This window comes from Sciurus carolinensis, chromosome 9 (assembly GCF_902686445.1).
Source record: "Sciurus carolinensis chromosome 9, mSciCar1.2, whole genome shotgun sequence".
In the NCBI taxonomy this organism is placed as follows: Eukaryota; Metazoa; Chordata; class Mammalia; order Rodentia; family Sciuridae; genus Sciurus; species Sciurus carolinensis.
The window spans coordinates 28,622,454-28,636,345 of record NC_062221.1 but is presented as its reverse complement, the minus strand read 5'-3'; the positions used below and the strand labels follow the sequence as shown (position 1 = coordinate 28,636,345).

Below are 13,892 nucleotides of genomic sequence, written 5' to 3'. Positions count from 1 at the left end.
TGAGGGAGGTCCACAGGAAGCCTCTTGGATCTAGCCTCAAAGTGATCTGGCATCTCTGCCCCACATAAGCTTTAGCTTTGCCTTAGGTGACACTGGATGACAGCCCTCCTCTACTGTCTGGGATGTTCAGGACACAGGTAGGATGAGCAGAGAAGAGCTCAGAAAACAAGATTTTACAGGGTTAGGATATACTCCAGTCCAGGTCACATTGTCTCCTCAAGGCTTCAGCTCATCTCAAAGGGAGGGGTGGTCTGGTGGATTGGTGGCCAGGGCAGTCTCCCTCTGTGCCAGATGTGGGGTAGCCATCTCTTGAGTAGGACTGTGGGCACTCACAAAACCCCTCAAGGGCAGCAGTATCCTGGAGAAAGCTGCCAGTCTTTCCCTCTTTCCCTAACCTTTATTGTCTATAGGTAGGAGTCTCTGACTCTGCTTTCCTTAAAGTTATACTGAGTATAGGGGGCTCACAACTGGGTTTATTGCAATTACAAAGAAATATTTGGGTCCCTGGAACCAACTTATCATGGTCAGGGTAACTGTCCTGAACTCTTGAGCCTCCTTCAGGCCTTATCCTTTCTCGCTTGGTGGCAGGGCTCCCAGGGCAGCACTGCCCCAGCCCAACAAAGACACCATGGACAACAGTGCCAATCACTCACCGACCCATGAAACTGTTGTGTACAGACAGATGGCTGTGTCAGCTGTCCTTGTTTAATGCTCCATACCAGTTTAGACACTCAGAGACCCCACTGTGAAGGTAGTGCTGTAGCATCTTGGGTCTTGGGATCCCCGGAAGGTCAGGCAGAATGTTGGTGGCTGGTGTTTGGGGTCCTACCTTGTCACTACCACAGTGGCCACCCCGGGATGGCTGGCAGAAGTTTTGCTGGTAGGTGGTGCTCACATGGGGAGGCTGAACCTGCACAAAGTGGACGAGGCGCTGTGGGAGGCTACTGAGTCCTGGGCCTGGCCTGAAATCAGATTGGTAGGAAGATTCCAGGGGCCGCTGCTGGCTCAACTCCAGCTCACAAGGTGCCCAGCGAAGGAAGGTGTGCCGCTGCCAGAGGCGCTCCAGGTCTTTCCGTCTTCCAATTCCCTGCAGCAGACAGTAGGGGCCCTCCTCAACGGTACGGGCCCTTGGCCCACAGTCTTGGCACCAAGCATTTCTTTGGGTCCCACCTAATCCCAAGTCTGTTTGGTGATGCCTGGACCTTACCTGGCCACCATGACCTGTACCCTGGCCTCACTGGCTTACCTCCTCAGTGATGGAACCATTCTTGTTCCAAGTGGCCCTGAAAAGCCAGTGACCCCCAGCATACTTGCACATAATATTGGGGCAAGTTGGCAGAGGAAACCAAAACAGAGGCACCACTATTAAGAGAATGAGATATTTCTCAGAGGAGAAATATTGTGGGCGAAATAGGCACTCCTCTGCCTTTTTAAAGAACCCTTCCTTCAGGGTCTTATTTGCTCCACCCTACTAACTACTGTGTCCTCAACTTCCACCTGGGCTGGGAGACTGTCCCCTTTCCTGCCCACTTACTTTGTCATAGGAAGTGCGGTTGTCATGCTTGGAGAAAAAGTGTTGCTGTGCTGGTTCCTTGAAAAACAATGAAAAAGTAAGGTGAATGGGGAAAATGATGCTTACCTGTTCCCCCAGATATTGTTTCAGTGTCCATAATGGAGGGAAACTGCAGAAGCCACCAGCACTAAACTGCTAAACTTGCAACACTTTGAAAGGGCAGAGACAAATTAAAGCAATACCTTACTCCCAGGATATCTTATTCTGGGACTGTCCCTGAAGTAGAAGTTTCTGAGGCAACTGGTTGAGGAGTAGGCTGAGGCATCTACCAGGACGTCTTGCCTTCAATGGGGCCCTTTAACACTAGATTGCCATGGACTGAGCTTCAGTTTTCTCTCTGTCCACATTTACTCCCTTTATAGCATAACCATGCTCTGGGTTCTACATTCTATCTGGAACTACAATTTCTGTCTTTAGCTCAAGTTTTCTCCTGAACTTCTGGCTCAAGAGCCAACTGATATTCCACATTTCCATGTCAACTCCTGATAGTATATCCAAACACATGACTTAACTTTGGATCATCCTCTAAACCCACCTCTACCCACAGCCTCTCCCAGCTCAAGCAATGGCAACTCCATCGTGCCAAACACCCCAGAGTCCCCTTGGTTCTTTTCTCTCACATTCCACATTCAATGTACCAGGAAATCCTATTGATATTTACTTCAAAATGTATCCATGATGCGCTGGGGAGATAGCTCAGTTGGTAGAGTGCTTGCCTTGCAAGCACAAGGCCCTGGGTTCAATCCCCAGCACCGCAAAAAAAAAAGAAGTATCCATGATAAGACCACCCCTCAGCATGACCAGACTTTTCCCTGGTTCAAACCACCTTTTTTGCCTGAATTATTGTAAGAACTTCTTGCCTGGTGTCCCTTTTAAGCTCACCACTCCAGTCTATGGTCCTCTTAGCAGCCAGAAATTCCTTTAGTACATGAATCAGACCACATCTTGTTTGCCACAACAGTTCCTCATGTTTTTTATTATTATTATTTTTTAGTTGTAGATGGACAGCATCCCTTTACTTTGTTTATTTTTTTATGTGGTGCTAAGGATTGAACCCAGTACCACACAAGTGCTAGGCAAGTGCTCTGCCTCTAAGCTACAGCCTCAGCCGCAGTTGCTTTTGTTTGTAACAGCCAAAGTCACAATAGTGGTTCATGAGACCCACATGATACTGATTCTTCCCTCTTGATCCTACCTCCAGTCACACCAGCTTTCTCCCTGCTCCCCAAACATGCCAGACACTTCCTCCTCGGCCTTTGCTCCACCTTTCTTCTGCTAGCCATGCAGTTCCTTCTTACCTCCCTCTTGAGATGCATTCCTTCAGCTCTGTGCAAGTAATCCCATTTCCTCAACTCCACATTTTCTGCCTTCTAACACTCTATATATAATATTGCCTGTCCTCTGATCCCTCCCATTAGAACATAAGTTCTTTGTGGGTAAAGGTGTCTGTGTTGCTCACATCTGTAACTCCAACAGAACAAACCTTCCATTCTGCTCAATAAATGTTTGCTGTTTTTTTTTTTTTTTTTTTTTTTGCGGTCGAACTCAGGGCCTTGTGCTTGTGAGGCAAGCACTTTTACCAGCTGAGCTATCTCCCCAGCCCAAATGTTTGCTGTTAAATCAATGAATAGAGACAGAAGATTCTGGCCCATGAGCATTTGCTGGGCTCAGTTGGGGCTATAGAACCTTACCCTATTCCCAGGCAGAGAAAGACTGCACCTCAGGCCTCCAGACTTTGGCAGGAGTATCTCCCCAGACCATCTTAACTTCATGCCACCCCAGAGCCACACCATCCTAGCCACTCAGTTTCTTCTGCCAGAGACCTGAAAAGGCCTGATTTGGTAAGATCACCTTGATCAAGGCAGTGTTCTTAGACTTAACACCAAAAGCAAGAACCAAAATGAAAACAAAAATAATTTAAACTCATTAAATTTTTAAACCTCTTAAACTATGAAACTGTGCATTGGGCACAGCGATGCATGCCTGTAATTCCAGCCACTCAGGAGACTAAGGCAGAAGGATCAAAAGTTCAAGGCTAGGCCGGGTGTGGTGGCTTACACCTGTAATCCTAGCAGCTTGGGAGGCTGAATCAGGAGGATCACAAGTTCAAGGCCAGCCTCAGCAATTCAGTGAGGCCCTAAGCAATTGAGCAAGACCCTATCTCAAAATAAAAATTGAAAAAGGCTGAGTATGTGGCTCAGTGTTTAGCACCCTGTTTCAATCCCTGGTACAAAAACAAAACAAAGAAAAACCTTAAGGCTTGCCTAGGCAACTAGTGAGAACCTGCCTGAAAATTTTAAAAAGGGCCAGGTGCTCTCTGTTCCTGGCTGTCAGGAGTTGAGCAGTTTTCCTCCAGCCAAATGACCTTCCACAATGATGTTCTGCCTCACCTCGTGGCCCAGAGCAATGGAGTCAGCTGACCATTGACTGAACTTCTAACACTCCTTCATGGCTCCAAGAAAGGGAACAGAGCAAGAATGAAGAGGATAAAGTACATAAGGAAAGTTCCTGATATGTAAGAAGGGAAAAAAATCAATGTTTGATAGTCCTAGAGGATGATGGAAGGAAGAAAAGGGGACAGAGAAGAGGTACTGTGGATTAAACCCAGGGCTTCATACATGCTAGGCAAGGCCTCTACAACTGAGCTGCATCGCCAGCCCTTTTTATTTATTTATTTTTTTATTTTGAGACAGGGTCTTGCTAAGTTGCCCATGCTACCCTTGAATTTGCACTTCTGCCTTAACCTTCTAAGTCATTGGGATTATAGGTGTGAACCACCACATCCAGCCTTTTTACTGAGGCTTGCATTCCTGCTATCATATCATTTCAGGTTCCATATCCTAGGACAATACAAGGACTGGTATTTGTGGCTTAGATTCCCTTCCCTGCTGCCATGTAAACCTCCAGACTGCTCCCAGTCTACTAGTTACTGTGTGAATTAGAGAAAGATGTTCCCTTTCCCAAGACATTTTACTTTCATCTTCAGAAAATTATCATAATAGAACAAGAAATGCCATGTTAGAACAAGGCATGTTACTGCCATAGGCCAGGGAATTGCTGTAATAGATTTAGAAATCTAGGATATACAAAAGACACCCTCTATAACTTATACAACAACCCTCTATTCCTATATATATATTTTGGAATAAGAAGGAAAGGGGAAATAAAATCTGAACGATTTATATAAAAATAAATTGAATAAGGAAAGTTCTTGAAATATAAGCAAGAGACTTTTATGGAAATGAGATTTAAAATTACAGAAAATAAACTAGTTATATTTTCTTTGTACATTTGAATTGATGTAAGTTGTCTTCAATTCTCATACCAAAATACAAACTCTCTATGCCCAAGATTTTGCCTTTTATTTTATTGGTATTTTCCATAGCACCTTACATGTTATTCATGCATGGAAGAAACCAATAAATACTTTTGAATATAAAAGTAAATTTCTGGGCTGGGGTTGTGGCTCGGCGGTAGAGCACTTGCCTGGCATTTGTGAGGCACTGGGTTTGATTCTCAGCACCACATATGAATAAATGAATAAAATAAAGGTCTATCAACATCTAAAAAAAATTAAAAGACAGTAAATTTCTAGAAAAGTCAGAATTATGAATGCACTAATCATAAATATAGTTTCATGCAATTTTTCATTTTTATCCCTCCTTATTTATTTGAACCACATAAAATCGTACTCATTTTCACCTAATAACCAAAAAATTTGGAGTTTTTCATGTTGTTTTTAAATAGCTGTCCTCCTCAAGTATGTTTTTCAAAAGTAAACTTAAATGTAAGTTTCTCCATTTTCCAGACCAAGTAGAGATCATCTAAAAAAATACAGGACTTTAAAATTTTGAAGGGCTGGGGAGATATCTCAGTTGGTAGAGTGCTTGCCTTGCAAGCACAAGGCCCTGGGTTTGATCCCCAGCACCTCAAAAAAAAAGAAAAAAAAAAAAAAAACTGAACACATCATTATATCATACAATATATGTTCTTATTTAAAAGGGGATGGGAAGCTAGGCATGGTGGCACAGGCCTCTAATTCCAGTGGCTTGGGAGGCTGAGGCAGGAGGCAAGAGTTCAAAGCCAACCTCAGCAAAAGCGAGGTGCTAAGCAATTCAGTTAGACCCTGTCTCTAAATAAAATACAAAATAGGGCTGGGATGTGACTCAGTGGTCTAGTGCCCCTGAGTTGAACCCCCAGTACCAAATAAATAAATAAATAAATAAATAAATAAATAAATAAATAAAAGGGGGTGGGAGCCAGGCATGATGGTGCAAGCCTCTAATCCTAGCAGCTTATGAGCCTGAGACAGGAGGATCACAAGCATGAGACTTAGACCCTCAGCAACTTAGTGAGATCTGTCTCAAAATAAAAAACAAAAAAGGTCTGGGGATATGCCTCAGTGGTGAAGTGCCCCTGGGTTAAATACCCAATACCAAAATTAATTAATTAATTAATTAATTAATTAAAAGTGGGGGGACCATAATATCTAGAAAGGTAAAGTAATTTGCCTTGAACCGCATATCAGATGTGGGACTCAAACACACATTATACTGGCTTACATCTCCTTCTGCCTCTCCATCATGCTTCGTAATTGCTTAATTCTTTATCTCAAACCTTGGCAACAACTGATGAAGTACAAATGAGAAATCACCAAAAAGTCTGAAAACCAAAGGTAAACTGTGAGCTTTACCACATCTAAAAAATGATAAGTGAGAGAGCAGAGTGAATTGAGAAAGAGTACTTTTTCAGTCATTACAATAGTAGCAGCTGGGTGCTTTGGGCACCCCTGTAATCTTAGCAACTTGGGAAGCTTAGGTAGGAGGATCACAAGTTCAAAGCCAGCCTCAGCAAGTTATCGAGATGCTAAGCAACTCAGTGAGACTCTGTCTTTACATAAAAATACAAAAAAGGTTTGGGGGATGTGTCTCGGTGGTTAAGTGCCCCTGAGTTCAATCCTGATTAAAAAAAAAAAAAACCAAATAGTAACTAAAGTATAAAATCCATCTTCTTTTGAGAGAGATTATGCTGAAGGGATAGGTACAGATATAAGAGGTGATTCTTGGGTTTTTTTTCTTTTTCTTGAGTTTGTAGGTGTGGGATCTTAAAAAAAAAGAAGAAAAGAAAAATGTAAATCGCATAAACACACATTCTCTCTCTCTCTCTCTCTCTCTCTCCTCTCTCTCTCTCTCTCTCTCTCTCTCTCTCTCTCACACACACACACACACACAAATACAAAAAGTCAGGAATGTAGCTTAGTTGTAGAGCACTTGCCCAGTGTGTGGAGGCCCTGGATTCAATTCCCAGTAGCTCAAGTTAAAGAAATAAAAGTAAACAAACAGACAAGAAGGCTGTGACTGTGGCTCAGTGGTAGAACACTTGCCTAGCATGCATGAGGCCCTGGATTTGAGTCTCAGCATCACATAAAAATAAAATAAAGGTATTGTGTCCACCTACGACTAAAATAAAATATTAAAAAAAAAAAAAAAAAAAAAGAGGAGGAGGAGGAGAAGCAAGAGGAAGAAGAAAAGAAAGGAAGTCTAGCCAGGCACAGTGGTTCATGCCTGTAACTAACTCAGACTCTCAGCAACTTGGCATGATCCTGTCTCAAAATAAAATTTAGTGAGGTGTGGCAGCATGTACCTCTGGAGGCTGAGGCAGGAGGATCTTAAGTTCAAAACCAGCCACAGCAGTTTATCAAGACCCTAAGCAATTTAGTAAGAACCTGTCTCAAAACAAAACAAAACAAAACAAAAACCTCCAAAACAACAACAATAAATAAATAAATAAATAAATAAATAAATAAATAAATAAAAGAAAATTTAAAAAGGAGAATGGGGGTGCAGCTCAGTGGTAAAGTACTGCTGGATTAAATATCCAGTGCCCTTCCACACCAAAAAAAAAAAAAAAAAAAAAGAAAGAAAGAAAGAAAAAGAAAAAAAGAAACAAGAAAATCTACATGATAAGGATGAAGACTGAAAGACAAATATTTACAAACCACATACCCAACAAAGAATTAGTATATAGAATTTATAAAGAACTCTAACATCTCAACAGTAAAAATAATAAGAAAATGGGCAAACAACATGAAGATTTTTCATCAAACACAATGTGCAGATGGCAAATTACATATTAAAGGATGTTCAGCATCACTAAACAATAGGGAAATGTAAATCAAAACTACAATGAAATATCACTGTATATCTATCAGAATGACTAAAATTAAAAATAGAGACAATACCAAGTGTTAGTGAGAATGCAGAGAAACTAGATCATTCATGCATTTCTGGTGGAAATGTAAAATGGTACTACCATTCTGGAAAACAGTTTGACAGTTTCTTTAAAAAACTAAGCATGTAACTACCATCTGACCAAGCAATTGTACTTCTGGGCATTTATCCCAGAGAAATGGAAACTCCTGTTCATCAAAAAAAAATTTGCACAAATGTTCATGGCAGCTTTATTTATAAAAGCTCAAAATTAGAATCAGCTCAGATATCCAATAACTGAATGGCTAAATAAATCAATACATATGTGCCATGGACTACTGTTCAGTAATAAAATGAATTCTTGATACACTCTTAGATCTTGGATGACTAGGAAATTATACTGAGCAAGAAAAGCCTATATCCAAAGGTTGAATACTATATTATTCCATTTATATAGCAATTTTTTTCAAGTATTGGGGATTGAATCCAGGGGGGCAGTTTACCACTGATCTACATCCCCAGACCTTTTTATTTTTTCTTTTGATTGTTGGTTTTGGTACTGGGGATTGAGCCCAGGGGCACTCTACTACTGAGCTATATTGAGATATATCCCCAGTCCTTTTTTTCCTTTTCTTTTTGGTACCAGGGATTGAATTCAGGGACACTTAACCACTGAGCCACATACCCAGCCCTTTTTTATTTTTTATTTTGAAACAGGGTCTCGAATAAAACTTATTTAAACAAAGGTGCACAGATTTTTTTTTTTTTTAATTACTTAGGGCCTCACTAAATTGCTGAGGCTGGCTTTGAATTTACAGTAATCCTGCCTCCAACCTCCCAAGTTGCTGGCATTGCCACACTCAGATCATGTGTGTGTGTGTGTGTGTGTGTGTGTGTGTGTGTGTGTGTGTGTGAGACAGGATCTCACTAAGTTGCTGAGGATTTCTCACAAGTTGTTGAGACTGGCCTTGAACTTACAATATTTCTGCCTTAGCCTCCCAGGTTGCCAGCATTATAGGACTGCGCCACTGCACCTGGCTGTATTTTTTTATTTTGAGACAGGATCTCATTAAGATGCCCAGGCAGGTCTCAAACTTGTTATCCTCTTGCCTCAGCCTCTGGAATAGCTGGAATTACAGGCATGTGCCACCATGTCTGCTATATAGCATTTTTAAGTGACAAAATTTTAGAAATGGAAGAGAGATTGGTAATTAAGATGAGAGAAAGTATGGAAGAGTGGGAGGCGATTCAATGTGGTAATAAAAGATCAGCACCAGGGATTCTTGTGATATTAGAATCTTAAATGGTGGATACATGAACCTACACAGATGATAAAATTTTGTAGATCTCTCTTTCTCTCTCTCTCTCTCTCTCTCTCTCTCTCTCTCTCTCTCACACACACACACACACACACACACACACTCACACACATGCACACATACACAAGTACAAATGAAACTGGGAAATCTGAATGAAATTGCATCAACTCAATGTCCTGGTTGTGGACTATAGCTTTGCAAAACGTGAACATTAAGGAAACTGGGAAAAGTGTAGAGGCAATCTCTGTTATTTCTTACAACTGCTTAAGAATCGACAAGTTCCTATTGACCTCCAATTTTCTCCCCTATGTCCTCAGCTACAGAATTATACACAGCCTTACAATCAATGCCTCTGTTGTTGGAGATAGCTCTGATTCTGGAAACTCACTATTCCTACAATGGCAGGATAATATATGAACCTGATTGGAGTTTTGCTCTCTCATAATTGTGGGAGCCTGTTGAGAAGAGTAATCATGTCCTTTCTCCCCAGTCAGTTCTAGGTATTCTTGTTCCTGAGGAGAATTATCATCTATATATTTTTTTGTAAACTGTCCAGAACTCCTTTTCTACTGAAGTGGTAAAACCCATAAATATGAAGGGCTAGAGCTACAATTTCCTTTTTAAGAGGTTTTTGAAGGTAGGTTTCCTGGGAGGAGGTAGTATTTACAAGTTGAGGGCCTTGTAGAGGTTGGAAAGTCTGTAGTCAGTGGGGTACTGAGAGGACCTTCCATGTCAAACTGAGGTGTGGAGTATAGTGGAGGCACAGCAATTATGGCACCACAGATGAAGGACCTGACACCATCCTTGAGTCTGGAACTCTGTCTGACTTTTGGAACAAAGAGGACTAGGGTTACATTTCCTAAGAGTCAGGCAGGTAAAGGCTAGAATAGATCAGATCAATTTGGTTTACAAGAAAAATGGAAAAGAAGAAAAGAGAATTTTTTTGTACCTGAATGTCAGACAAAATTTTATCTGTCACTGGGTGTGTTGGCATATGCCCATAGTCCTGGCAACTTGGAAGGCTGAGGCAGATTGTAAGTTCAAGGCCAACCTCAGCAATTTAGCAAGACACTGTCTCAAAATAAAAGGTTTGGGGATGTAGCATGTGGTAGAGCACCCCTGGGTTCAATTCCCAGTACAAATGAAAAAAAAAAAAAAAGAAAGAAAAGAAAAAAGAAACAAACAAAAGAAAAAGAAAAAAAAAAAGTTTTTACCTGTCCCCAACCAAAGAAAAGTGGATGTCACATCTCAGAAGGCCTTTAAACAAAATCCACAATCAGCTGAAACCTGATACCTTCAGCCAAGTCAAAAATAAGATGAGCACCATCCCTGGGCAGTCCTATTAATTAAGATAGCTTTAGATCTAGAAAGAGCCATTTATACAACTTGAGTACAAAACACACAGATATGCTACCTGGAGCTGCTGATAATACTAGTAAATTCTCTTAGTCTTCAGTTTGATCATCAGTCAAAACATGTACTCTATATGTCTGTTACTGGGGTGGGTTTAATAGATTGAGAGGATGTTCGTCTCTGGGATGAGAGCTATCACTGAGGGCTATTACAAACATCCAGTAAGAAGGCTCTGGGTTGCTTCTGTTCCTGTAAAAATTCACTCTATCACTCTCGAAAAGGTAGGTGACTTTTTTTGAAATAATAATTAAAAAAGTGTAGGTGACCAACCAGGTGTGGTGGTGCGTGTCTGTAATCCCAGGGGCTCAGGAAGCTGAGGCAGGAAGATCACAAGTTCAAGGCCAGCTTCAGTAATTTAGCAAGGCCCTGAACAATTTAGTGAGACCCTTTCTCAAGGAAGGAAGAAAAAAAAGATGAAAAGGGCTGGGGATGTGGCTCAGTGGTTACATGTCCTTGGGTTCAATATTTAGTATAAATAAATAAATGAATAAATAGGATGTGGCCTTGGTGGGCAGTCTAGAATTGCACTTGAGTCTGGTTTGGTAGGCAGTGCCAGGCAGACCTTCCAATTGGAAATTCTAAGGAAATTCAGGTTGCACAACATGGCAGCCTCCAGGACCCTCCTTTCAGCCTGAGAAAGAAATTCTTGAAGAATCCAAATTGCAGTTACAGTTGGACCTGACAAAAGGCAGGAAAACAATTAGCTGCAGTGGGCAGAGTTTATTCTGGGCATTGATACTAGTTCCTATGGACTTTCCTCCACCCAGCTCTTGCTCAGGAGGTGGACCTGAGTAGATGTGTCACCAGGGTCCCTTCACTCTGGTCACTACAGAGCCCTGGGAGGAGATGAATTAAAAAGAGGCAAATATTTTTTCCTAACCCCTCCCAGGTTAACTCCCACCTGGCTATGTCTCTCCACTCAGGATCACTGCTCCTCTCAGGGTGGCTTTCTCCACACCTCTCTCCTTCTGGGTTCTAGGAGCCATGCATCTCTTTGTCCCTTTGGGCCCAGTAGTAATACTGACTCCTTGATTGTTACCAAACTGTGAAACTGCCTTTTCCTGAGGCCTCCACACCCACTCTAACTACACCCTCTTGAGTTCTATTGTTTTGAGTCTGCTCAAAACTGGTAATACACAGTGCCCTCTCCTTGTTTCTAGGCCTATAAGTGATGGAAGGCCTGGGACCCTGCACCCTTTTATTGTATAGAAACCTGTTCTAGCTACTCCAGGCTATGTCTGTCATCTCTCCTATCCAGTCTTCCCTAGCCAGATATGTAGACTAGTACCCAGTCACCTCCTGTGCTATTTCCCTGCCTGACCAAGCCTTCTACTCATTCCCAAGGTCCTGGACTGTGAGGCTGGCTGTGGGCTAACTGGGCTTTTGTGGCATTGAAGTATCTGAACTGGAGGACTGTTCAGCAAAACTGAAGCCTTCCTTCCTGGGTTCTGAAGATTCTCACCCCTAACTGAACATCCCACCTAGACTTGGAACCCTCCTCTATCTAGAAGGAATGTGAGCAACATTGTCCAGTTTGGGACCTATTCTCTAACTAGAGGGAAGATCTGATATTCCAGGAAAGAGGAACAAGCCTCCTGTCTGTCCAAGGGTTAGGCTGATCCCAGGTGTCAGTCTGACTTTGGAAGGGTTGGTATGATGACCTTGGGGCCTGGGAGAGGCAAAAAATGGCCCATCTCCTCCTGCCCCCCACTGCCTTGTACCTGACTTCGCTGCAGGAACATTGCTGGAGGTTGGGGCTTGGCTGCAAGACGATATTCTCCAGCAGTTTCACTCTTGAATTGGCCTCTGTAGTGCCCATAAAAGCCACTGTTGTGCTATAACAAGGCATGCATGAGGGTAAAGCCCACTCATACCCTCCCTACCCCAGGTCCCAGACTTCCGGCTCCCACCTGAGGAAAAAAGCCCTTCATTGGGGCTCCTGGCAGAATAGAAAGAATATAAAGAGGAACAATCCTGGAAAGAGAGATGTGTCCCTATTCATCACTGGGAGAGTTGGCCTCAGCTCTGCTGACCACCTGGGAGAGCTATGTGTGTGGGGGAAAGGGGTACCATTTATTCAGAGCAGAGTTCTATGGGCATGTCCACTATTCATTGGTGTGGTTCTTTCTTAAGGAGCCTGAGAAGAAGTCCCCTTTGTTGTCCTACCTACAATGTTAAAAGTGGATCAAGGGTCCCTGTAAAGCAAGGGTCCAATGTATCCTTCTGCATGTATTGACAAAACTGTGAACACCCATTTGCCACACACACTGCTATTCTGGGGCAGGAGGGGAACTCTCTGAATTTGGAGCACCCAAGCAAGGGATAAACTATCCAAAAGTATTTAACCAATACAGAATATATCTTCTGGAGAGAATTTCAGAGGCACTGGGAGAAGATAGAAATGAGCACCTATCATGGGTCCAAGAAGGGACTGTACTGTGCTAATGTCACTAGATGGACACCCTGTGGATGATCATGTCTGGGAACTTCTATGGTTCAACTTCTTTGTCCTGAGTTCTCCTGAGAATGGATTTATCTGATCCTCTACAATTATAACCCTGAGTAGAGGAACCTGTTCTGAACCTGGCCTCTGTCCACCATGGCAGACTTCTCAACAGGACTGGGAAGCCCCAAATGTTTTTATAGAACTGATGATGTAAGTCACCTTTCTTATCTTTTTGCCTCTCTACTGTTGAGAATATCTTGCTCTCTATTCAATTTAGTTCAACAGTATTTACTGGACCTTTATGGGCATGGAGCTAGACCCAGGAAATACAAATAGACAAAAACACAATCACTGCTCTTATATGTTCCCAGCTGGTAAAGCAGTTAAACTCCAGATGTAAGGGTAAGGGTGGGAATCAAACAATGAACTGCTGAACTGGGAATAAATGGGGTGACAAGAGAGTTAGGAGGCTCAGCTGGCTAGATCAGGATGTATGGAAGGGGCCAAAGTGTCAGGAAGACTAGGTAACCTCCAGGGATGACCTCAGAATTGAAGAGGGGAAGAGGGCAGCTCAGGGTCCTCTACCAGCTTGTTAGATGAAACCTTCTAACTTCACCCTCATGACTCACTCAGATTCCATGTACAACCTCAGGGTCAGGGGCCAGGATTAGCTATAAAGTGCACTCTTACCCAGGAGCCTACTAAAGCACTTTGCATCTTTCCAGGAAAGGAGTAGAAAAGACAAACTTTTCTCTTGTCTTTTGAGGCTACATCTGAGGGAAGAGAATCTCAAGGGGTCCACTGGTGTTGCTTAGTGACAAGAGGAGGTTGTGACTCCACAATGCTGTTTGTTGAGGAAGCGCTTGACCTGCTGCCCCTTTGTCCTTGCTGCTGTTTCTATAGAGCAATCTGTCCCTTGGAATTATCAGTCT

The 13,892-nt window shown here is 42.5% G+C and overlaps 1 protein-coding gene across 1 annotated transcript; it reads right to left on the bottom strand.

Moving 5' to 3' along the window:
• Positions 1-691: 691 nt before the first annotated feature.
• Positions 692-13,677, bottom strand: C9H3orf84 (chromosome 9 C3orf84 homolog). The gene is made up of 4 exons (XM_047563097.1): positions 13,651-13,677; positions 12,236-12,349; positions 1,535-1,591; positions 692-1,108 (listed from the first exon to the last, which is right to left on the bottom strand). The coding sequence occupies exons 1-4, from the start codon at positions 13,675-13,677 to the stop codon at positions 692-694; spliced, it is 615 nt and encodes a 204-aa protein (XP_047419053.1).
• Positions 13,678-13,892: the final 215 nt, after the last annotated feature.